This window comes from Scyliorhinus canicula, chromosome 10 (genome assembly GCF_902713615.1).
Source record: "Scyliorhinus canicula chromosome 10, sScyCan1.1, whole genome shotgun sequence".
Classification (NCBI taxonomy): Eukaryota; Metazoa; Chordata; class Chondrichthyes; order Carcharhiniformes; family Scyliorhinidae; genus Scyliorhinus; species Scyliorhinus canicula.
The window spans coordinates 139,651,188-139,676,295 of record NC_052155.1 but is presented as its reverse complement, the minus strand read 5'-3'; the positions used below and the strand labels follow the sequence as shown (position 1 = coordinate 139,676,295).

General features: G+C 42.9%; 1 protein-coding gene across 1 annotated transcript in view; it reads left to right on the top strand.

Moving 5' to 3' along the window:
* The window catches only part of taf2 (TAF2 RNA polymerase II, TATA box binding protein (TBP)-associated factor), a gene marked incomplete at its 5' end in the record, with an annotated part of 199,598 nt that extends 175,481 nt beyond the window's left edge, over positions 1-24,117 (top strand). Inside the window, 6 exon segments of the mRNA XM_038808478.1 lie at positions 12,712-12,941; positions 16,204-16,299; positions 16,301-16,353; positions 19,561-19,658; positions 20,917-20,946; positions 20,949-24,117. Coding sequence (XP_038664406.1) covers positions 12,712-12,941; positions 16,204-16,299; positions 16,301-16,353; positions 19,561-19,658; positions 20,917-20,946; positions 20,949-21,181 — 740 coding nt within the window.
* Positions 24,118-25,108: the final 991 nt, after the last annotated feature.

The following is a 25,108-nucleotide window of genomic DNA, read 5'->3' as shown; positions in this document are numbered from 1 at the left end:
TTGAAGTGAATAATGGGGATGTGGTGATTTGAGTGGTAACTGAAGCTAAGGGTGCAGTTATGAAGATGCATTCACTGTACTTGATCATTCTTGTGAGGTGGTTGAACATTTTGCAGCCGTATTGGAGCGGGAGTCCGAGCATTGACCTCCCCAGCTATAGCCGTTTGACATTCGTGAGCATGGGGTCAGTTGCTGGAAAAATGCTTATGATAACTTGCATTGCCTATCAACTGCATTCCACAATTCTATGGTTGCCTGTCTGACTGGGTACAATATGAAGTCATGCATAAATCAAAGTCCATTGAAAATACCAAAATCATTATTGTTGGCCTCAGGTATAAGCTTTGCTTCTGTGTCACTTATTGCACTTCCATTTGCTCAGATTTTGCAAAACTTTGCAACCTGAGCTAAGTTTGTCCCAGACCTATAACCTGCCGATAAAGCTCTTTCCCAGGGTGGAGGACTCGGATCACCAGGGGTCGTAGGTTTAAGATGCAAAGTTTAGAGGAGATGTACTAGGCAGGTTTTTTATGCAGAGGGTGGTGAGTGCCTGGAACGTGTTGCCAGAGGAGGTTGTGGAAGCAGATACAATAACGGCGTTCAAAAGGCATCTTGACAAATACATGGATAGGATGGGTATAGAGGGATACGGCAGAAGGAAGTGCTGAGGGTTTTGTCCAAGGTTAGTATTTTGGCCAAGGTTAGTATCATGACCAGTACAGGCTTAGAGGGCCGAAGGGCCTGCTCCTCTGCTGTTTTGTTCTTTGTACACCCACCCAGTCCCCCCAATCTCTTATCCCCCCCCCCCCCCCATAAAAAGCTGAGTAACCAGTTCCCTAAAAACGATGAAGGCTGCCACCTCGAGTAAAACCCTTCTGCCAATCCACACAAGGAATACTTAATCTTTTCCAGGTGCAAAAATTCCATCTGATCCCCCAACCAAGTCTTGTGCGGCACTGGGGGCTCCATCCAAGTAGAACCGTCTCCGGGGTATTAGCAAGGCGAAGGCTGGGAGCTTGACGGCTCTGGAGCTGCGGATGGACTCACTTTGGAGCATCCGCGATGCTGAGGAGGTCGTGGATAGCACGTTTAGCGAGTAGGTCACACCACAGGTGAAAGTTACTGAAGGAGATAGAAAATGAATGACCAAAAGACAGAGTAAGAGTAGGAAGGCAGTGCAGGTGTCCCCTGCAGTCATCTCCCTGCAAAACAGATATACCGCTTTGGATACTGTTGAGGGAGATGGCTCACCAGGGGAAGGCAGCAGCAGCCAGGTTCATGGCACCGTGGCTGGCTCTGCTGCGCAGGAGGGCAGGAAGAAAAATGGCAGGGCTATAGTGATAGGGGACCCGATCGTAAGGGGAATAGACAGGCGGTTCTGCGGACGTAATCGAGACTCCAGGATGGTATGTTGCCTCCCTGGTGCAAGGGTCAAGGATGTCGCGGAGCGGCTGCAGGACATTCGGGGGGGGGGGGGGGGGTGAACAACCAGCTGTCGTGGTGCACATAGGCACCAACGATATAGGTAGAAAACGGGATGAGGTCCTACAAGCTGAATTCAGGGAGTTAGGAGTTAAACTAAAAAGTAGGACCTCAAAGGTACTAATCCCAGGATTGCTACCAGTGCCCCGAGCTAGTCAGAGTAGGAATGTCAGGATAGATAGGATGAATGCGTGGCTCGAGAGATGGTGCAAGAGTGAGGGATTCAAATTCCTGGGGCATTGGAACCGGTTCTGGAGGAGGTGGGACCAGTACAAACTGGACGGTCTGCACCTGTGCAGGACTGGAACCGATGTCGGGGGGGGGGGGGGGGGGGGTGTTTGCTAGAGCTGTTGGGGAGGGTTTAAACTAATGTGGCGGGGGATGGGAACCGATGCAGGAAGTTGGAAGGTAGTAAAACAGGGACAGAAGCAAAAGGTAGTAAGGAGGAAAGTGCAAGGCAGAGAAGCCAAAGTCAAAAATCAAAAAGGGCGACAGTACAAGGTACAGTGACTGAGGGGAGCTCAGTGAATAGGCCCAGTAATACTAAAAGGAATAAAACTGGAGATGTTAAAATTCAAAACAGAGGTAAAAAAAAACAACATAAGTGTACTTTACCTGAATGCTTGTAGTATTCGGAATAAAGTAAATGGGTTGATGGCGCAAATCATCGTGAATGACTATGATTTAGTGGCCATTGCTGAAACATGGTTAAAGGATGGTCACGACTGGGAGTTAAATATCCGAGGGTATCAAACTATTCGGAAGGACAGAGTGGATGGTAAGGGAGGTGGTGTAGCTCTGTTATTTAAGGATGACATCCGGGCAATAGTAAGGGATGACATCGGTGCTATGGAGGATAAGGCTGAATCCATTTGGGTGGAAATCGGGACTAGTAAGGCGAAAAACTCACTGATAGGAGTAGTCTATAGGCCACCAAATAGTAACGTTATGGTGGGGCAGGCAATAAACAGAAATAACTGATGCATGTAGAAATGATAGAGCAGTTATCATGGGGGACTTTAATCTACATGTCGATTGGTTTAACCAGGTCGGTCAAGGCAGCCTTGAGGAGTTTATAGAATGTATCCGCGATAGTTTCCTAGAGCAGTATGTAATGGAACCTACGAGGTTGCTGCATAAAATAAAGATGCATGGCATTAAGGGTAAAGTAGTAGCATGGATAGAAGATTGATTAATTAATAGAAAGCAAAGAGTGGGGATTAATGGGTGTTTCTCTGGTTGGCAATCAGTAACTAGTGGTGTCCCTCAGGGATCCGTGTTGGGCCCACCATTGTTCACAATTTACATAGATGATTTGGAGTTGGGGACCAAGGGCAATGTGTCCAAGTTTGCAGATGACACTAAGATGAGTGGTAAAGCGAAACGTGCAGAGGATACTGGAAGCCTGCTGAGGGATTTGGATAGTTTAAGTGAATGGGCTGGGGTCTGGCAGATGGAATACCATGTTGACAAATGTGAGGTTATCCATTTTGGTAGGAATAACAGCAAACGGGATTATTACTTAAATGATAAAATATTAAAGCATGCTGCTGTGCAGAGAGACCTGGGTGTGCTAGTGCATGAGTCACAGAAAGTTGGTTTACAGGTGCAACAGGTGATTAAGAAGGCAAATGGAATTTTGTCCTTCATTGCTAGAGGGATGGAGTTTAAGACTAGGGAGGTTATGCTGCAATTGTATAAAGTGTTAGTGAGGCCACACCTGGAGTATTGTGTTCAGTTTTGGTCTCCTTACTTGAGAAAGGACGTACTGGCACTGGAGGGTGTGCAGAGGAGATTCACTAGGTTAATCCCAGAGCTGAAGGGGTTGGATTACGAGGAGAGGTTGAGTAGACTGGGAATTTAGAAGGATGAGGGGGGATCTTATAGAAACATTTAAAATTATGAAGGGAATAGATAGGATAGATGCGGGCAGGTTGTTTCCACTGGCGGGTGAAAGCAGAACTAGGGGGCATAGCCTCAAAATAAGGGGAAGTTGATTTAGGACTGAGTTTAGGAGGAACTCTTCACCCAAAGGGTTGTGAATCTGTGGAATTCCTTGCCCGTTGAAGCAGTTGAGGCTCCTTCATTAAATGTTTTTCAGGTAAAGATAGATAGTTTTTTGAAGAATAAAGGGATTAAGGGTTATGGTGTTCGGGCCGGAAAGTGGAGCTGAGTCCGCAAAAGATCAGTCATGATCTCATTGAATGGTTGAGCAGGCTCGAGGGGCCAGATGGCCTACTCCTGCTCCTAGTTCTTATGTTCTTATATCTGCCCCCACCCCTGTCTGCAGCACCGGCAAGTTCGATTCTCCGAAAATGACCACCAGTGGACACGGCTCCAGCTGAACATCCCAAATCCCTGACATAGTTTTTGGGTCTCCTTTTTTGATACAAACAAGCTTCGGGCAAGACCAAACTATGTGCATATAATTCACCAGCCCCCAGAGCACCGCTTACACCGATCCTTCAACCCCAAGAAGGACCCACTCCTACACGCCCTAGTCAGGTGCGCCACCTTGAACTGCATATGGTTAACCACATGAAAACATAAGACATAGGAGCAGAATTAGGCCACTTGGTCCATCGAGACTGCTGCGCCATTCAATTATGGCTGCTATTTTCCCATCCCCATTCTCCTGCTTTCTCCCCATAACCCATGATCCCCTTGCAAATCAAGAACCTATCTATCACTGCCTTAAAGACACTCAGTGAATTGGCCTCCACAGCCTTCTGCGGCAAAGAGTTCTACAGATTCACCAGCCTCTGGCTGACAAAAGTCCTCCTCATCTCTGTTTTAAAGGATCGTCCCTTTAATCTGAGATGGTGTCCTCTCTTTCTACTTTTTCCGATAAGTGGAAACATCCTCTTCACTTCCACTCTATCCAGGACTTGCAGTATCTTGTACGTTTCAATAAGATTCCCTCACATCCTTCTAAACTCCCAACCAGTAGAACAAAGAACAAAGAGAAGTACAACACAGGAACAGGCCCTTCGGCCCTCCAAGCCTGTGCCGACCATGCTGTCGTCTGAACTAAAATCTTCTACACTTCCTGGGTCCGTATCCCTCTATTCCCATCCGATTCATGTATTTGTCAAGATGCCCCTAAAATGTCACTATCATCCCTGCTTCCACCACCTCCTCCGGCAGCGAGTTCCAGACACCCACTACCCTCTGTGTAAAATAAAACTTGCCTCATACATCTCCTCTAAACCTTGCCCCTCGCACCTTAAAGCTATGCCCCCCAGTAATTGACCCCTCTACCCTGGGAAAAAGCCTCTGACTCTCCACTCTGTCTGTGCCCCTCATTATTTTGTAGACCTCTATCAGGTCACCCCTCAACCTCTGTCGTTCCAGTGAGAACAAAACAAGTTTATTCAACCGATCCTCATAGCTAATGCCCTCCATACTAGGCAACATCCTGGTAAATCTCTTCTGCACCCTCTCTAAAGCCTCCACATCCTTCTGGTAGTGTGCCGACCAGAATTGAACACTATACTACAAGTGTGGCCTAACTAAGGTTCTACACAGCTGCAACATGACTTGCCATTTCTTATACTCAGTGCCCCGGCCAATGAAGGCAAGCATGCCGTATGCCTTCCTGACTACCTTCTCCACCTATGTTCCCCCTTTCAAAGACCTGTGGACCTGTATACCTAGATCTCTCTGACCGTCAATACTCTTGAGGGTTCTGCCATTCACTGTATATTCCCTACCTGCATTACACCTTCCAAAATGCATTACCTCACATTTGTCCGGATTAAACTCCATCTGCCATCTCTCCGCCCAAGTCTCCAAACGATCTAAATCCTGCTGTATCCTCTGACAGTCCTCATCGCTATCTGCAATTCCATCAACCTTTGTGTCGGCTGCAAACTTACTAATCAGACCAATTACATTTTCCTCCAAATCATATATATATATATATATACACGAAGAACAGCAAATCCCAGTACTGATCCCTGCGGAACACCACCAGTCACAGCCCTCCAATTAGAAAGCACCCTTCCATTGCTACTGTCTGCCTTCTATGACCGAGCCAGTTCTGTATCCATCTTGCCAGCTCACCCCTGATCCCGTTGACTTCACCTTTTGTACCAGTCTACTAATGTGGCAGGGGGATGGGAACCGATGCAGGAAGTTGGAAGGTAGTAAAACAGGGACAGAAGCAAAAGGTAGTAAGGAGGAAAGTGCAAGGCAGAGAAGCCAAAGTCAAAAATCAAAAGGGCGACAGTACAAGGTACAGTGACTGAGGGGAGCTCAGTGAATAGGCCCAGTAATACTAAAAGGAATAAAACTGGAGTTGTTAAGATTCAAAACAGAGGTAAAAAAACCAACAAAAGTGAACTTTACCTGAATGCACGTAGTGTTCGGAATAAAGTAAATGAGTTGATGGCGCAAATCATCGTGAATGACTATGATTTAGTGGCCATTACTGAAACATGGTTAAAGGATGGTCAAGACTGGGAGTTAAATATCCGAGGGTATCAAACTATTCGGAAGGACAGAGTGGATGGTAAGGGAGGCGGTGTAGCTCTGTTATTTAAGGATGACATCCGGGCAATAGAATCATAGAATTTACAGTGCAGAAGGAGGCCATTCGGCCCATCGAGTCTGCACCGGCTCCTGGAAAGAGCACCCTACCCAAGGTCAACACCTCCACCCTATCCCCAGAACCAGTAACCCCACCCAACACTAAGGGCAATTTAGTATGGCCAATCCACCTAACCTGCACATCTTTGGACTTTGGGAGGAAACCGGAGCACCCGGAGGAAACCCACGCACACACGGGGAGGATGTGCAGACTCCGCACAGACAGTGACCCAAGCCGGTATCGAACCTGGAACCCTGGAGTTGTGAAGCAATTATGCTATCCACAATGCTATTGTGCTGCCCAATAGTAAGGGATGACATCGGTGCTAAGGAGGATAAGGTTGAATCCATTTGGGTGGAAATCAGGAATAGTAAGGCAAAAAAGTTACTGATAGGAGTAGTCTATAGGCCACCAAATAGTAACGTTATGGTGTGGCAGGCAATAAACAAAGAAATAGCTGATGCATGTGGAAATGGTACAGCAGTTACCATGGGGGATTTTAATCTACATGTCGATTGGTTTAACCAGGTCGGTCAAGGCAGACTTGAGGAGGAGTTTATAGAATGTATCCGCGATAGTTTCCTAGACAGTATGTAATGGAACCTACGAGGGAACAAGCGGTCCTAGATCTTGTCCTGTGTAATGAGACAGGATTGATTCATGATCTCATAGTTAGGGATCCTCTCGGAAGGAGCGATCACAATATGGTGGAATTTAAAATACAGATGGAGGGTGAGAAGGTAAAATCAAATACTAGTGTTTTGTGCTTAAACAAAGGAGATTACAATGAGATGAGAGAAGAACTAGCTAAGGTAGACTAGGAGCAAAGACTTTATGGTGGAACAGTTGAGGAACAGTGGAGAACCTTCCAAGCGATTTTTCACAGTGCTCAGCAAAGGTTTATACCAACAAAAAGGAAGGACGATAGAAAGAGGGAAAATCGACCGTGGATATCTAAGGAAATAAGGGAGATTATCAAATTGAAGGAAAAAGCATACAAAGTGGCAAAGATTAGTGGGACACTGGAGGACTGGGAAATCTTTAGGGTGCAACAGAAAGCTGCTAGAAAAATCTACAAAGAAGAGTAAGATAGATTCTGAGAGTAAACTTGCTCAGAATATAAAAACAGACAGGAGAAGTTTTACAAATATATAAAACAAAAAAGAGTGGCTAAGGTAAATATTGGTCCTTTAGAGGATGAGAAGGGAGTTTTAATAATGGTAGATGAGGAAATGGCTGAGGAACTGAACAGGTTTTTTGGGTCGGTCTTCACAGTGGAAGACACAAATAACATGCCAGTGACTGATAGAAATGAGGCTATGACAGGTGAGGACCTTGAGAGGATTGTTATCACTAAGGAGGTAGTGATGGGCAGGCTAATGGGGCTAAAGGTGGACAAGTCTCCTGGCCCTGATGGAACGCATCCCAGAGTACTAAAAGAGATGGCTAGGGAAATTGCAAAATCACTAGTGATAATTTACCAAAATTCACTAGACTCTGGGGTGGTCCCGGTGGATTGGAAATTAGCAAACATGACACCACTGTTTAAAAAAGGAGGTAGGCAGGGAGCCGGTAATTATAGGCCAGTGAACTTAACTTCAGTAGTAGGGAAGATGCTGGAATCTATCATCAAGGAAGAAATGAAATGAAAATTGCTTATTGTCACAAGTAGGCTTCAATGAAGTTACTGTGAAAAGCCCCTAGTCGCCACATTCCGGCGCCTGTTCGGGGAGGCTGGTACGGGAATCGAACCGTGCTGCTGGTCTGCTTTAAAAGCCAGAGATTTAGCCGTGTGAGTTAAACTAGCCCCAGAAAGGCATCTGGATAGAAATTGTCCCATTGGGCACGCAGCATGGGTTCATAAAGGGCAGGTCGTGCCTAACTAATTTAGTGGAATTTTTTGAGGACATTACCAGTGCAGTAGATAACGGGGAGCCAATTTTCAGATTTCCAGAAAGCCTTTGACAAGGTGCCACACAAAAGGTTGCTGCATAAGATAAAGATGCATGTCATTAAGGGTAAAGTAGTAGCATGGATGGAGGATTCATTAATTAATAGAAAGCAAAGAGTGGGGATTAATGGGTGTTTCTCTGGTTGGCAATCAGTAACTCGTGGTGTCCCTCAGGGATCCGTGCTGGGCCCACAATTGTTCACAATTTACATAGGTGATTTGGAGTTGGGGACCAATGACAATGTGTCCAAGTTTGCAGACGACACTAAGATGAGTGGTAAAGCGAAACGTGCAGAGGATACTGGAAGTCTGCAGAGGGATTTGGATAGGTTAAGTGAATGGGCTAGGGTCTGGCAGATGGAATACAATGTTGACAAATGTGAGGTTATCCATTTTGGTAAGAATAACAGCAAACGGGATTATTATTTAAATGATAAAATATTAAAGCATGCTGCTGTGCAGAGAGACCTGGGTGTGCTCGTGCATGAGTCACTGAAAGTTGGTTTACAGGTGCAACAGGTGATTAAGAAGGCAAATGGAATTTTGTCCTTCATTGCTAGAGGGATGGAGTTTAAGACTAGGGAGATTATGCTGCAATTGTATAAGGTGTTAGTGAGGCCACACCTGGAGTATTGTGTTCAGTTTTGGTCTCCTTACTTGAGAAAGGACATACTGGCACTGGAGGGTGTGCAGAGGAGATTCACTAGGTTAATCCCAGAGCTGAAGGGGTTGGATTCCGAGGAGAGGTTGAGTAGACTGCGATAGTACTCGGTGGAATTTAGAAGGATGAGGGGGGATCATATAGAAACATGTAAAATTAGGAAGGGAATAGATAGGATAGATGCGGGCAGGTTGTTTCCACTGGCGGGTGAAAGCAGAACTAGGGGGCATAGCCTCAAAATAAGGGGAAGTTGATTTAGGACTGAGTTTAGGAGGAACTCTTCACCCAAAGGGTTGTGAATCTATGGAATTCCTTGCCCATTGAAGCAGTTGAGGCTCTTTCATTAAATGTTTTTCAGGTAAAGATAGATAGTTTTTGAAGAATAAAGGGATTAAGGGTTATGGTGTTCAGGCCGGAAAGTGGAGCTGAGTTCACAAAAGATCAGCCATAATCTCATTGAATGGTGGAGCAGGCTCGAGGGGCCAGATGGCCTACTCCTGCTCCTAGTTCTTATGTTCTTATGAGGGACCTTGTCAAAGGTCTTACTGATGTCCATATAGCAACATCCACTGCCCTACCTGCATCAATCATCTTTGTGACCGCTTCGAAAAACTCTTATCAAGTTAGTGAGACACTACTTCCCCTTCACAAAATCATGCTGCCTCTCGCTAATACGTCCATTTGCTTCCAAATGGGAATAGATCCTGTCTCGAAGAATTCTCTCCAGTAACATCCCTACCACTGACGTAAGGCTCACCGGCCTGTAGTTCCTTGGATTATCCTTGCTACCCTTCTTAAACAAGGAACAACATTGGCCATTCTCCAGTCCTCCGGGACACCCCCTGAAGACGGTGAGGATCCAAAGATTTCCGTCAAGGTTTCAGCAATTTCCTCTCTAGCCTCCTTCAGTATTCTGGGGTAGATCCCATCAGGCCCTGGGGACCTATCTACCTTAATATTTTTCAAGACGCCCAACACCTCATCTTTTTGAATCTCAATGTGATCCAGGCTATCTACACACCCTTCTCCAGACTCAACATCCACCAATTCCTTCTCTTTGGTGAATACTGATGCAAAGTATTCATTTAGTACCTCGCCCATTTCCTCTGGCTCCACACATAGATTCCCTTGCCAATCCTTCAGTGGGCCAACCCCTTCCCTGGCTACCCTCTTGCTTTTTATGTACATGTAGAAAGCCTCGGGATTTTCCTTAACCCTATTTGCCAATAACCTTTCGTGACCCCTTCTAGCCCTCCTGACCCTTGCTTAAGTTCCTTCCTACGTTCCTTAGATTCCACACAGGCTTTGTCTGTTCCCAGCCTCTAGCCCTGACAGATGCCTCCTTTTTCTTTTTGATGAGCCAACAATATCTCTCGTTATCCAAGGTTCCCGAAATTTGCCGTATTTGTCCTTCTTCCACACAGGAACATGCCGTTCCTGAATTCCTTTTAACTGACATTTGAAAGCCTCCCAGATGTCAGATGTTGATTTACCCTCAAACATCCGCCCCCAATCTAGGTTCTTCAGTTCCCGCCTAATATTGTTATAATTAGCCTTCCCCCAATTTAGCACATTCACCCGATGACCATTCTTACCTTGCCCACCAGCACTTTAAAACTTACTGAATTGCGGTCACTGTTCCCGAAATGCTCCCCTATTGAATCTTCTGCCACCTGGCCAGGCTCATTCCCCAATACCAGGTCCAGTACAGCTCCTTCCCTCGTTGGACTATCTACATATCGTTTGAAGAAGCCCTCCTGGATGCTCCTTCCAACTCTGCCCCGTCTAAGCCCCCAGCACTGAGTGAGTCCCAGTCAATATTGGGGAAGTTGCAGTCTCCCATCACAACAACCCTGTTGTTTTAACTCGTTTCCAAAATCTGTCTACCTATCTGCTCCTCTATCTCCCGCTGCCTCCTGTGAGGCCTGTAGTAAGCCCCCAACATTGTGACTGCACCCTTCTTATTCCTGATCTCTACTCATATAGCCTCACTGCCCTCTGAGATGTCATCCCGTCGTCCAGCTGTGATATTCTCCCTAACCAGTAGCACAACTCCGCCACCCCTTTTACATTCCCCTCTATCCAGCCTGAAACATCTAAATCCTGGAACATTGAGCTGCCAATACTGTCTTTCCCTCAACCAGGTCTCTGTAATGGCAACAACATCATAGTTCCAAGTACTAATCCGAGCTCTAAGTTCATCTGTCTTACCCGTTATACTTCTTGTATTAAAACATATGCACTTCACGCCACCAGACTCGCTGTTTTCAGCAACACCTCCCTGTCTGCTATTCCTCAGACCCATACTGGCCCTATTCCCTAGTTCTCCCTCAATGCTTTCACCTTCTGACCTATTGCTCGGGTACCCACCCCCCTGCCATAGTAGTTTAAACCCTCCCATGTGACACTAGCAAACCTCGCGGCCAGGATATTTCTGCCTCTCCAGTTTAGATGCAACCCGTCCTTCTTATACAGGTCACACCTGCCCTGGAAGAGCTCCATTGGTCCAGATATGCGCAGTGCGACTGCATTTTCTTTTCACGTTTGCGGCCATTTGTAAAGGCCGCAGCCAGCGTTATTAACAGCCGCCTGCTGCGGCTATTGCGTACAGATTTACGCGACCGGGAGCGCCACGACAGACAGCTCCACGACCCTCCCGACACCCGCCCGCAACCCACCCGCGGGTCGCACCGCCGAGTTTGTCAATGCCTGCCCTAAATAATCTAAGACAGCACAAACCTATGGTTCCTGCAGATTGAAGCCAACAGCAACATGGAGCCCAGTTTAAAATGCTGCCTCACTGATTCCAAATCTTCAAAGTGGCTATCACCACCGGACTCGAAGAGACCATGGCAGTGGAAGAAGGGAGTGGTGCTGTAACCAGGGCACTCAGAAGACCTTATGCACGAATCCTCTTCCATCCGCCCCCATATAGAGTTCGGATCCCTGAACCACCCGCCCACCATATCAATATTTCCCACCCTGTCTTGTCAACTTCCTTAGCTTTCACCCGTCTTACTGTCTTTGGTCATTAAGCTACCTTTTATTTCTGAAACGTATCTAATATGCTAGAGATAAAATTCTGGCAAAAGACGTATAAATATAATCAGTGAATGGGCTTAAGGAGATATAGACTGAAAGTAAATCTTGAGCAATTTAAATGTCTAAAACCCTTGTAATTTTCAATTATTACAATGCCCAAATTGCACTACATTTTAACACCTATTGTGAGTATTATCTGCAAATGTATTGTACGTTCTTTTTTTAAATAAATTTAGATTACCCAATTCATTTTTTTTTTTCCAATTAAGGGGCAATTTAGCATAGGCAATCCACCTATCCTGCACATCTTTGGATTGTGAGGGCAAAACCCACGCAAACATGGGGAGAATGTACAAACTCCACACAGACAGTGACCCAGAGCCAGAATCGTATCTGGGACCTCAGCGCCGTGAGGCGGCAGGGCGAAGCCACTGACCCACTGTGCTGCCCTTGCTGTACGTTCTTGACATAGATTATTTATATAAGATGATTAATTGAGCTGTGACAGGATTTATTGAGAAGTAACATTAGGGAATTGTCAAGAATTTAATTACTGAAGCATTTTCAAATAATAGAAGATTAAAATATAAATGCTAAAAATATGAAATAGAATTAGCTTATTGACAAGTTTGTTGCATGCTTTTTTCAGTGTTAAAATTACACGCCTATTTTCTGAAAATAAGCTATTTGGGCAACATAATGAGATCTATGTATCTAGGCTCAAGGTATAGGAGACAAATAACAAGACTGCCTCTGATTTAAGACACTTGCAGCTCTATTTTGCAATGTCTAATTTGTAACAGCAGCTCAGAACAGCAACAGGTGGAATCTATTTTCTCTACACAATGGGCTCCAACCCTATACACAACAGCTATCATGCTGTCCTTACTTACGGTTTATGTCTCATATGTTTCAGTTGAAATAAATTTGAAAATCAATGTTGTGAATAATGAAAAGCATCAATATTTTAAAATTCAATTTCAGGAACTTCCCATGACTGGCGGCTTCGCTGTGATGCTGTGGACGTGTACTATACCTTGTTTGGCCTCAGCAGACCTTCTTGCCTTCCTCTGCCAGAGCTAGGTCTTGTCCTCAACCTAAAGGAAAAGAAGACAGTGCTAAATCCTATTATTATCCCTGAGGCGGGAGCATGTGGACAAGAGACTGTAGGCAATGCAAGTGTACATGGATTAATGTCTGGCTTCCAGATTAATGTAAGCAAATAATGATATTTTCTCGCAATTTTGATGTGTTTTGATTCTTTCATGGGCTGTGGGAATCCCTGACAAGGCCAGCATTTGTGCCATCTCTGATTGCCCTTGAAATGAATGGCTTGCTAGGCAATTTCAGAGGATCTTTAAGAGTCGATCACATTATCAGTCTGGAGTCACCTATAGGCCAGACCAGATAAGGGCAAGCAGATTATTTTGCCTCAGGGTTATTGAACTAGTTGATTATAGGTGCCATGGTCATGGCTTTCTATTCCAGACTTGGTAAATTAATTCAAATTCCACCAGATTCCGTGGTAGGATTTAAACCAAGGTCCCCAGGATCTCTAGATTGGTAGTCCAGTGACTGCCACTAGGCCACTATCTCCCAGAATGCAATTTGTACAAGTCGTATTCACTCAATATCCCTGTACTCCCCAAACCGTATAGACCCATGTTCCAATGTTGCTATCATATGAAATTCTCACCCTTGTGTTCAAATCCCTCCCCTCAAATCATTGCATTCATCCAAATTCTGATATTATGCTTCCCTAATTTTTTTTTGTCACCTGATCTGCAACCATACCTCCAGTCATCTAGATTCATTAAGTTCTAAATTTCCCTTAATCTCTTTCCTTTTAATAAGTTTGTGAAATCTGTCCCCCTTTGACCAAGCTTTTAGCCTGATATCTATAGGCTCAATGTTAAATTTGTTTGATAATGATCCTGTTAGCCGCCTTCGTTCACTCTGCTTGCGTTCAAAATCCTATATTTATGCAATTATTAATGTATATACTTTTAAACCTGATCAAAATAGGTAAGCTTCCTGCATTAATCCTCAATTCCATTATCAGCTATCACCGGGCACAGTATAGTATTTTCACCTATTTCATTCTCATTCGCCTCCATAACTCCTGGAAAAGAAAACTTATTTTTTAAATGTTTCATTCAGAATTTTGAGAATTTAGGAAACCCCCAAGATGTGGAAAGCATGATTCAGCGACTCTGATCTTTAATTCAAGCAATTTTGGTTGGATACTGAGCTAGGTAAAACATTGATAATATATTAAATGTATGTTTCAAGTACTAACATGGCTCGCCCACGAAATCAAATCTTACCAACCAGTGAAAGGTGTTTAAATATCTAAACGGCTATAATTACAGTAGTTGCATCTATTCAACATTGCACTGGTAAGTTGAGGAGATGATCATTCTACAGATAAGTTCAAATGATTCAGGAGCAGAAGTAGGCCATTTGTCCCATCGAGAATGCTCTGCCATTTCTAACATAGCTGATATGTCCCTCATCTGTTACCTACAATGCTGCAGACCAAGAGCTGGATTGCAAATCAGCCAGAGCATCTCCTCCCTAGAATACATGACCTAGGAGCAGGAGTAGGCAATTTAGCCTCCCGAGCCTAAACACCCTCAATGTGATTATGGCTGATCCCATCCTGGCCTCAACTCCACCGTCTTGCCCATTCTTCAGAACCCTTCAACCCATTACCAATTAGAAATCTGTCTAACTCCTCCTTAATTTACTCACTGTCCCTGAATCCACCTCACTTTGGAGTAGCAAATTCCACCGATTCACAACCCTTTGGGAGAAGTAATTTCTCCTCAAATCTGTTTTAAATTTGCTACTTCGTAGTCTAAGATTCTGGCCTCTCGTTTTAGAATGCCCCAGAAGAGGAAACATCTGCTCCACGCCTACTTTATCCATACCTTTTAGCATCTTGTATATCTCGATTTGATCTCCTCTCATTCTTCTAAACTCTAGAGAATATCGGCCTAAACTGTTCAATGTCTCCTCATACTACAAACCCCTCATCTCTGGAATCCATCTAGTGATCCTCCTCTGAACTGCCTCCAATGCCACATCTTTCCTCAAATAAGGGGACCAAAACTGTCCATAATACTCCAGGTGTGGTCTTACCAATGCCTTGTATAGTTGCAACAACACTCCCTTACCTTTATACTCAATTCCTTTAGCTATAAATCACAACATTTCATTTATTCTCCTTATTATCTGCTGCACCTGCATGCTTCTTTTCTGTGACTCATGCACCAAGATACCCAGATCCCTCTGCATTGGAACACCCTGAAGTCTCTCTCCATTTAAGTAATAAGTTGCCGTTCTATTTTTTCGACCAAAATGCATGACCTCACACTTATCCATGTTAAACTCTATCTGCCGTATTTTGGCCCATTCTCCTAATCCATCTATATCAATTTGTAAGGTTCTTATTTCCTCATTGCAACTTACTGTCCCACCAATTTTAGTGTAATCTGCGAATTGGCCTGTAGAACCTTCTATCCCTGTATCCAAGTCATCAATGTAGATTGTAAATAGCTGGGGCCCAAGGACCGAACCCCTTGACATTCCCATAGGATACATCGTGCCATCCAGGAAAAAGACCCATTTATCCAGACTGTCTGTCTCCTGTCTGTCAGACAGTCTTCTATCCAAGCTAATAAAATGGATACAGATAATAGAGGTCTGTTAAAAACAGTTCAATTGTTCTATTGATTTTTTTTAAGTGAGTGGGAATAGTGGTAATCTATGTGATTAAGCTGGTTTTGCTGTGAGGAAAAGTACACAGAAGCTCAAGACTTTGAACAAAATTATTTTTTAAATGCGGAATTTTCCTTAAATCTTATTAGTTAAGGAAATATTGTGCTCAACGTGATCAGCTCTCACTTCCTGAACAAACAATTCCAAAGTGAGGGGCAAAGCAAAAAGTCTTTAACTTAATTGGTCATGAGATGCTTTGGGACATAGAGGTATGAAAGATGCTGCTTGTGTTCTTCCTTTGTTACCATATAACAGCAGTATTATAAACTCTAAGGAGGTAAGGAGATTCATTGTTTCTGTTTTTCTTGGATATCAGCCTTTGGCTTAGTAGAGCACTCCACCTCCAAATCTGCTTTACTCCAGAGACTTGAGCACATATCTCGGCTGATACCTCAGTGCAGTACTGAAATGGGATATTGTCTGATGTGCCATCTTTCAGATAAGTTGTCTGCCCACTTAAGTGAATGTAAAAGATCCCTTAACAATGTGTATCCATCAGCCCCATGACTTAAAAACAGATTAGCTGGTCATTTATCACATTTTACATTGTGGACCTTTGCGATGTGCAGAGTGACTGGTTTGTTTCCCTTCGTTGTAGAAATGAATAACTGTAGAAATACTTCATTGGCAGTTGAGAAGATTTTGAGACCAAGGAAGGTACTTTATAAATACAAGTTTATTTTTCTTTCCCAGGAAGAGGAGCATCCTGCCAAGGACTCAGTGTCCATTGGATCGGGAGTTCAGGGCATAAAGAGAAAAGCTGAGACTCCACTTGGTTCCCCACTGGAAACCTGGGCAAGTTCTGGAGAAGGATGAAGATAACAAGGTTAAACTTAAATCAAAGTAAGGAGTTCTTTAAATTGATTGCAAATGCAGTTTCTGGAAATAAGAGCAATACCATTTAATTGAAATAAAAACAAATTGCTGAAAACAACCCGGCAGGTAAGACTGTGGAGAGAGGAACAGAGTTAACCTTTCAAATTGATGAGTTTCCATCAAAACTGGGAGGAGTTAGAGATGAACAACTTTTTAAAAAGTACAGAAAAGGACAAGAGAGAGGTCTGTGTTAGGGTGGAGAACAAAATAATAAATACAATCTCACATGGTGCAAGGCACCAAGATGATGAGACAGGTTTGGGTTCAGAGGAGGTGTAAATAGGTCAGAATAGCAGATGGGGCAGGAAGAATCTGACTGAGAGGCTGCCCATGGATCAGGGTGTGGTGGTGGAAAGGCAGGTAGACAGAAGATTTGGGGAGCACATTATCAGTTGACTGGGGATTCCCATCCCCAGCGCTAGCTCAAACTTCTTAAACTCCCAGTGGCTTTGGTAACCCATTTTCCATTATCACCGTTTGGTGCCAAGGGTAAATAGAAGTGGTGGTTAATTGTAAATTGCAGAAAGACTGTAAAAGGCCTCGTAGAAAGATGAGACCTAAAACTTCCCTGGAATTGGAATAGTATAGGAGTCGAAGGATAGATGTCAATGGAATGAAAAATTAAAACGGCAAGTGACCAGAAAGACAGGATTACACTTGCGGACTGAATGGGTGATTACTTTACTGAATTCGTTAATTGGCATTTGACCTTCCACAATGTAGGGAGAACACATTGTGAGCAGTGAATATAGTATACTAAGCTGGAGGAAGTACACTTTGTATTAGGTTGTAGATGGTGGGAAGGGAGCAGATATTGTTGATTAGGTTGGTGTCAGGAGGAATGCAGGTTGTGGAGGAAATGCAAGAGTTGGGCAGTGTTTTATGGAAGGAATAGTCAGTTAAGAGTGCTGCTTTACATCCTGTTTGCAGCTTTTTTCCACGCCTAGCTTTGTGTCATCAGCAAACTTGGATACACCAAACTTGGTCCCCTCATCTAGGTCATTGATATGACATGTAAATAGCTTGAGGATCAGGCACTGTTCCAGCCTTGCAACCTGAAAGCATTGCATTTATTCCAATGTTCTTCTGTCCATTAACAAATCCTCAGCCAAATTTTAACATATTACCTCAAATTCTATGATCTCTTGCCTCTTGTGTGACACCTGACCAAATGCTTTTGAATGTCCCGATATACTATAGTTACTGGTTTCCCCTTGTCTATCCCTCAAAAGCTTACAATAGTTTGTTAAAGGATTATTTCCCTTACATAAAACTGTGTAAATATTGCTTAATTATGTTATTTTTCTAGATGCCTTGTTCCTATAATATATCTAGCATTTTTCCTATTACTGATATCAGGCTAACTGGCCTATGGGAAGGAACAAGTCAGCGAAGGCAAGACTGGGGTGAAACTTAACTTGTCAACTTAATGAGAGAGCTCTGGCTGGTAAAAGTAGGGAAAATTCCAAGATATTCTGTAAGTATATCAATGGGAGGAGGATAACCATGGAAAGAGTTGAGTCCATTATGGACCAAGGGGGCAATCTTTGGGTGGAGCTAGAGGACATTGGTAGGGTATTGAACAAATACTTCCCATCCATCTTCACCCAAGAGAATGAGATTGTAGGTATGGAGCTCTGGGAGGGAGACTGTGAGGTTCTTGAGCAAATTGACATGGAGTGACAATGTACTGGAGGTGTTGGCCGGCTTAAAAGTGAATAGATCATCAGGTCCGGATGAATTGTGTCCCAGACTGCTGTGGAAGGCGAGGATTGCAGGGATTCCTCCTTGGCTCGGGAGAGGTGCCAGAGAGCTGGAGAACAACTAATGTGGTTCCACTATTTGTAGATATAAGCCAGGGAACTAGTGAGTCTCAGTGGTAGGGAAACTATTGGAGAAAATTCTGAAGGAGAGAATCTATCTCTACTTGGAGAGGCATGGTTTGATCAGGGATAGTCAGCATGGGTGAGGTCATGCCTAACAAATTTCATCAAATTTTTTGAGCATGTGACCAGGTGTGTAGATGAGGGCAGTGCAGTTGATGTGACCAGTGGCATACCACGGATCTATGCTGTGTCCCCTATTATTCGGCATTTATATAAATGACAGAGATGACTGTGGAGAGTAGGGTCAGTATGTTTGTGGATGACACAAAGATTGGCCAGGTGGTTAACAATGGGTTTGAGTGTCTTCGGTTACAGGAATATATAGACGGGATGGTCAAATGGCAGATGGGATTAGCACTGAAAAGTGTCAGGTGAAACACTTTGGACAGAGTAATTTGACAAGTAAGTATTCAGTGAACGGCATTTCACTGGGACGTTCTGAGGAACAAAGGGACCGTGGCATATTTGTCCGTAGATCTCTGAAGGCGGCAGGGCAGGTTAATAGAGTGGTGAAAAGGCATATGGGACGCTTGCCTTATCGATTGAGGCAGAAATGACAAAGTAGGAGGTCATGTTGGAGTCGTACAGAATGGTGAGACCACAGCTGGAGTACTGTGCACACTTATGGTCGCCTCGTTATAAGACGGATGTGTTGCACTGGAAATGGTACAGAGGAGATTCACCAGGATGTTGCCTGGGATGGAACATTTAAGGCTTGGGTTGTTTTCGCTGGAGCAGAGAAGACTGAGGGGGTGACCTGATCGAGATGTACAAGATTATGAGAGGCATGGACAGGGTGGATAAGGAGCAGTTGTTCCCTTGGTTGAAGGGTCAGGTCACAAGGGGACACGCACAAGTCAAGGTGAGGAGCAGGAGGTTTAGGGGGGGATTTTGAGGAAAACCTTTTTTACCCAGAGGATTGTGACGGTCTAGAATGCACTGCCTGAGAGAGTGGCAGAGGTGAGGTGTCTCATCCTTTAAAAGTAGCTGGTTGAGCATTTGACACATCATAACATTCATGCTATCGCCAAGCACTGGCCAATAGGATTAGGTCGGGAGGTAGATCAGGTGTTTTCATGTGTTGGTGCAGATGCGATGAGCCCAAGGGCCTGTGAATTCCTTTGATTCTGTGAACTGCTTTGTTTGTGTAGGCTGAACAGATCACTACAACATATGTATTAGCCATTTGTAACATTTTAAATTCTAACATAATAAAAATACAAGTTGACATTTTTGTGCCTTATGAAAAAATAATAATTGTGCTGAACTTTATTTATTTAGTTTTCTAATTCGCAAGAGATGAAGAGATTGACATGGACTCTGTTCACGATAGTCAGGCTTTTATTTGTCACCAGCTGAATATACTTGAACGACCATCCACTCCAGGTAAGAGATAGCTGAACAGATTGATGCATTATATTTGGAAAAGGGAACCAAGTGGTGTTCAGGGTTGCAGTAAGCTGATATATGTTTGTGTGACTTTATTTATTGCCTCTACCGAATGAGCAGGTCCTCTAACTGTGAAGTGAGTGCCTAATGGTCACTTCAGTAAGATATAGGACTGGTGCTTGTGAAACTGAACCCCAGCAAAGAGTCAAAACTGTTCGGAAAGGACAAAGATGGAGAGAAAGGCAATAATTTAAAAAATCTACATCTCAATTAAATGTAGATTGAATGGGTTGCACAGTCTTTTGCTGAATGAAACTGTCTGCTCGTTCAAATTGCATTTTGAGGTCAGCATATAATTGGCAAACATAACACATATTTGTGTTTTATTTCAATATCTGCTGTCCTTAGACCAAGACCTTGAGCAACTTGTATTTAGAGTATATTTATGTCATGAACATAGTGTCTTGCCAATAATTAATAGCTTCAATTGAATTACCCGTAGTCATTTCCACTCTCTCCCATCATCCACGCCCAGCACAAAGCATTGTAGACCAGCTGAAAAAGTTCAATGGGCTACTAAAATGCCGTTAAATCAGTCACAGCACGTTATATGGAAGCATAATTGACATCTCCTCTGATTATTCAGGCCTAATTTCCAAAGTATGAGAAAGCGGAGGACTCGAACACCATCATTTGAAGTTTGGTTCAGTGCAGTATTCGTTTAAATATGGTGGTCTTCATCGACTGCATAAAGTATTTCTCAATTAAACAATATGTTTATATCTGCAGGCCTGTATGTGTATCTGCGTATGTGGTGGCACCACAGTGGTTAGCACTGCTGCTTCACAGCGCCAAGAACCCGGATTCAATTCTGGCCCGTCTGCGTGGACTTTGCACTTTCTCCCCGTGCCTGCATGGGTCTCCTCCGGGTGCTCCAGTTTCCGGCCACAGTCAAAAGATGTGAAGGTTAGGTGGATTGGCCAAATTAAATTGCTCCTTAGTGTCCAAAGAAAAAAGGTTAGGTAGGGTTACGGGGATAGGGCTGGGGCGTGGGGTGGGTGGGGTTCTCCTTTGGAGGGTCGGTGCAGGCTCAATGGGCTGAATGGCCTCCATCTTCACTGTAGGGATTCTATGATTCTATGTTGGACATTACATTGAATGTGAATATAATACATGAGCACAAACTCTTATGTATATTGTGCATAAATAGAAAGCAATATTGATTTAAAAACCTAATTATATACCATTTTCATAGGAACAGAAACACCAGCCTTAGAAAATGTCATGATTCTATGCCAGCTGCTCCACTTCCTTCACTTGGCAAAGAGTCCAGCTCATCAAGACATGGGGAACACCACCATCACCATCATCATGAACACAAGAAGAAGAAGAAAAAACATAAACACAAGCATAAGCATAAACACAAACATGATGGGAAAGACAAAGAAAAAGACATGTTTACTTTTACTAGCAGCCCAGCCAGTGGGCGATCTCTAAACTCTCCATCAATTTCAGACTAAATTATATGAACCATCGAAGCAGCTCAGTATATCACACATTTTCAAAAGTAAAGGACTGAACGTGAAGAAAGAAAGCCTACTTCTGCCCCCTTTTTGCCAAATTGCATTGCCCTGAGCAAGTAACCAAAACCTCCGTCACTCATGTTTATTCTACATGTACAAATGGAATATGAGCCTCATTCTACTTGTTTCATATGTTTAACCAACTTAAATTTGCAACTGCTGGTTTCTGCAAACTACCATTTCTTGCTTTTTTGAAACTGTTTAAAATCAGCTTTATTCACTGCTCCAATTACTATATGGAAGCATATCTTTCCAATACATCTGCTGGTCTAGCAGGATCCCGCTTCACATCACAATTTTTGCCTGTACAAAATTTGAAGTTGGGTAATTGGGGGAGAACAGCAGTTGTTCACAGTAAAACCTTGCATATAACAAATGTAACCAAAAGTTACAATGCAGTACAGAAAATGTTAAGAGCCTGAAAATACTGAAGATCTGCCCTACCAATGCACGTTGGCGTCTTGGGGAAGAGTTTAGCTGAACCCTGTGGAGGATATAATAGGTGGAATTCCTGGGATAGTCCAGGACCTCCACATTTTACAAACTTGATGTAGAGAGTGGATGGGGAAGGACGATGAACAGAACTGGAAAAACCAGGAAAGACAGGGAGTGGAATCTAGGTGGACCCAGGTTGTAATTCAATTTTGACACCCTGGAGAACAATTCATCCTAGTTTTACGATGGGGCCGATTGAATTTCTGGGCTGAAAGTTGTCATTGCCACCAGTTTTATAAAGGGACACTTAATGGCCCAACCCCCTCCATGATTTAAGTAAAGGTTTTAAAAATGTTCACTGGTTGCTGCCAGCTTATTTTGTCACCAGTTGCTAGTTATATATAATTACAAATTTCATTTGTGATATCCTGTTAACTAATGATGGCACTGATTCTTTTAGTTGCACCAAAGGACTTCTGGTACAGGTATTTTAATAGAAAAAAATTGTTTGTATTGCATTTACTCTGATTTTATATACTGCACTGTTGGGTATATGTAATAACATTTTGTGTCTCCAGTTATTATAGTGTCTGTTATGAAAGGCCCATTATGAAAGTATGAGTCTGTTTTCTCTTTCCTGATTGGTAAAATATCTTCCTCATTTCTCAAGTGCCTTTTCGTCATTAGTTTTGTATTTTTCTTATCTGTAAGTTTATTTTCAACATTTGTTATTAATTAATCATTTTGCACAAACTTCTTGTAATTTAAAATTTCTCTGCAATCATATTCCTCAAAAAGTGTCCCTCAGTCATATGCAGTGAAGATGCCTGCCCACATATCAGCAAAATAATTCTTCTGTGTGACAGCCACAGCAATAGATACATTGCAAGGTTCCCTATCAGGACACTGAGCTCCCACTAGCCTTCAACTTGACTACCAGGCTAGCCTGTAATTCCCAAACATCTGGGACTATGAGTTTTAGCTTGCACTGTGCCACTTTAACAGATGCGTGCTAAAACTGAGTAGGCTGTGGAATTAGTGAGTTACTGTAGCAGTTACTTAGGTCATAAGCTTCATCGTAGCTCCTTAATGTAGGATTGTCAGAATCTCAGTTACTTAACAATGGGGTCTAGTCTCGAATACACATGAGCAATCATCGGAGATCTCATAGATTGAAAGTATTTTTCATTTTTGTATATCTAGTGTTTATTGACTTGCTGTATTTTAATATAGCTGATATTGCTTAATTTCTGCATTATAATGTTTTTACACAACTCTGCCAATTTAGGTCTAGATTTACTCAGTGGTGCATTTAAAATACTATGAATCAGTGTGCTTCTATTTGTTATCTCTGCACTAAAGACATCTTTCAGGTAGACCTAGGAAAGACAGAAGCTGCAAACTTTTACGAGTTTCTGCTTAGAAAAAGACCTAACTTTGTAATAATTTCCTTGTACAGTGAGATTCTGGAAATGTTAATAAACTAGAAGATTCAATGTATAATTTTAAGAAACTAGTGCATTTATTTAGTATATTACTATACAGCTGTTTTTGTGGTGAGTGTTAAAACTCATGCAGGAAATGTAATTAGTCAAAATCTGAGTTTTTAAAACTTTAACTATGGTTTTCATACTTCTGCCCATAGAGGTAGGGCAAACAGGTTGTGAATTTTATTTTGAAAATGTGTGTTCTTTGCAGTTTACAATTCTGATGTAATGCTCCTGCAGAAATCACCAAGTATTATTTCTAAACTAGTTTTTTTCTATTTGATATTTGGTGCAACATTTTTGAATGTTATTTGTGTAGTGTTGGGTTCTAATTGATAATGAATACAAAATGAATTTAAAAATAAAGGACATCAATGTAATAAGTATCTAATCTGATGATGCAAGTTTACAAACAAATTATGCTGTAATAATTTCTGTGCGCCAAGGATTTAAACCGTGTTACTATTTTGCTGTATTTGTATAATCTCATCTGAAAAGTATCCGATTTGGAAAGTATAGTTTAAAATATCTTATAAACTTTAGAAAGCTGTATCCTCCTCCACTTTTGTCTTTGAGGGTGAACTGCTAAATCTTCAGGGTTCAAAATTTGTCCCATATTTATTTAAAACATAAGGATGCATTATTCTGAAGTTATTACATTCTGGGCTGGTACCAGATCTTAGAAAGGCACCAAAGTTGCACATTTATTGAAAAAGAAATACTGTGACAAAAATTAAAGCCTAAGATTTAGCATGGCTTCTTCCATCGTGATGCATAAGATGTTTAAAAATCACATGCATGCTTTGGTTTATTTTGATACCACTGATTTTAATTTGATCTCAGCCAAGAGTCAAGGGATGGGTCCATTCAAATATAAACGCTTTGTGGATTTCTTCAAATATGTGTTTGGCAGTTTTATTTTTTAAATAAAAATGTAGTTATTTAAATTTGTTTAATCTTGATGATCTGGATTTTTTTTTCATCAACCGTAGTAATTTGAACTGGATAGTGTCACATTTGTTTCAGTAGTCAGGTCAAACAGCTTCCAGGGACCAAAAGCTCAACAACCGTGTCTAATAGTTGTTATTTTCTTAAGGAAACTTTTAAAGGTTTAATAATTGTTGTAAAATATATTTTGTTATTTGCTTATTCTTTTACACTGCAACCTATTTTATTAACCAGGAAGGGCAGTGTTGCGTTACTCTGCTGTCTTATATGGATGATTATTGCAATCCTTAATAATGCAGCAAATTTACACAGGTAACTAGGCAAATGTTAGAAGAGTTACCATAGGGCTTCCGGTGGCGGCCATGGAGTACGAGGTCACTTATTTGGTAGCTCCCGTTTGTGTGGACTTTTGGGACAATTTCCCCCGACTTAGGGGGATTTGATCGGAAAAATTGGAGACTGGTGAGGTAGAGAGGAGGAATCCCCCACCGGTTTATGGAGACGTGGACCAGAAGTGGTCTGCAAAGAAGAGATTGTTGGGCAAAGAAGAGAATGGAGCCGGCAGCACAGGAAAACATGGCGGCGGTTCAGGAGCTGGGATTGCCGGCACAGTAGTCAACGGGCAGATAGTGAAATTTGTTCAGGAGAGTTTCGTCAAGCAAAGACAGGAGTACCTATACCCGATTAAGGCGGGGATTGATCAGGTGGAGCAAAGATTGGAAGCCCAGGGACTGGCAATCCAGAAGATGGAAGAGAAAGTGGCTGAGCACGAGGACCAGCTAACCGTGATGGCAGTGGAGATGGATTTGATGAGAGACCAGCAGAAAAGGCTGCAGGAGAAGGTGGAGGATCCAGAAAACAGGTCGCGCAGGCAGAATTTGAGGATCGTTGGCTCCGGAGGGCATTGAGGGATCGGACGCAGGGGCATACGTGGCATGTATGTTTGAGAAGCAACGGTGTGTTTACTCGATCCTTGAAAGTAGACAGGACGCAT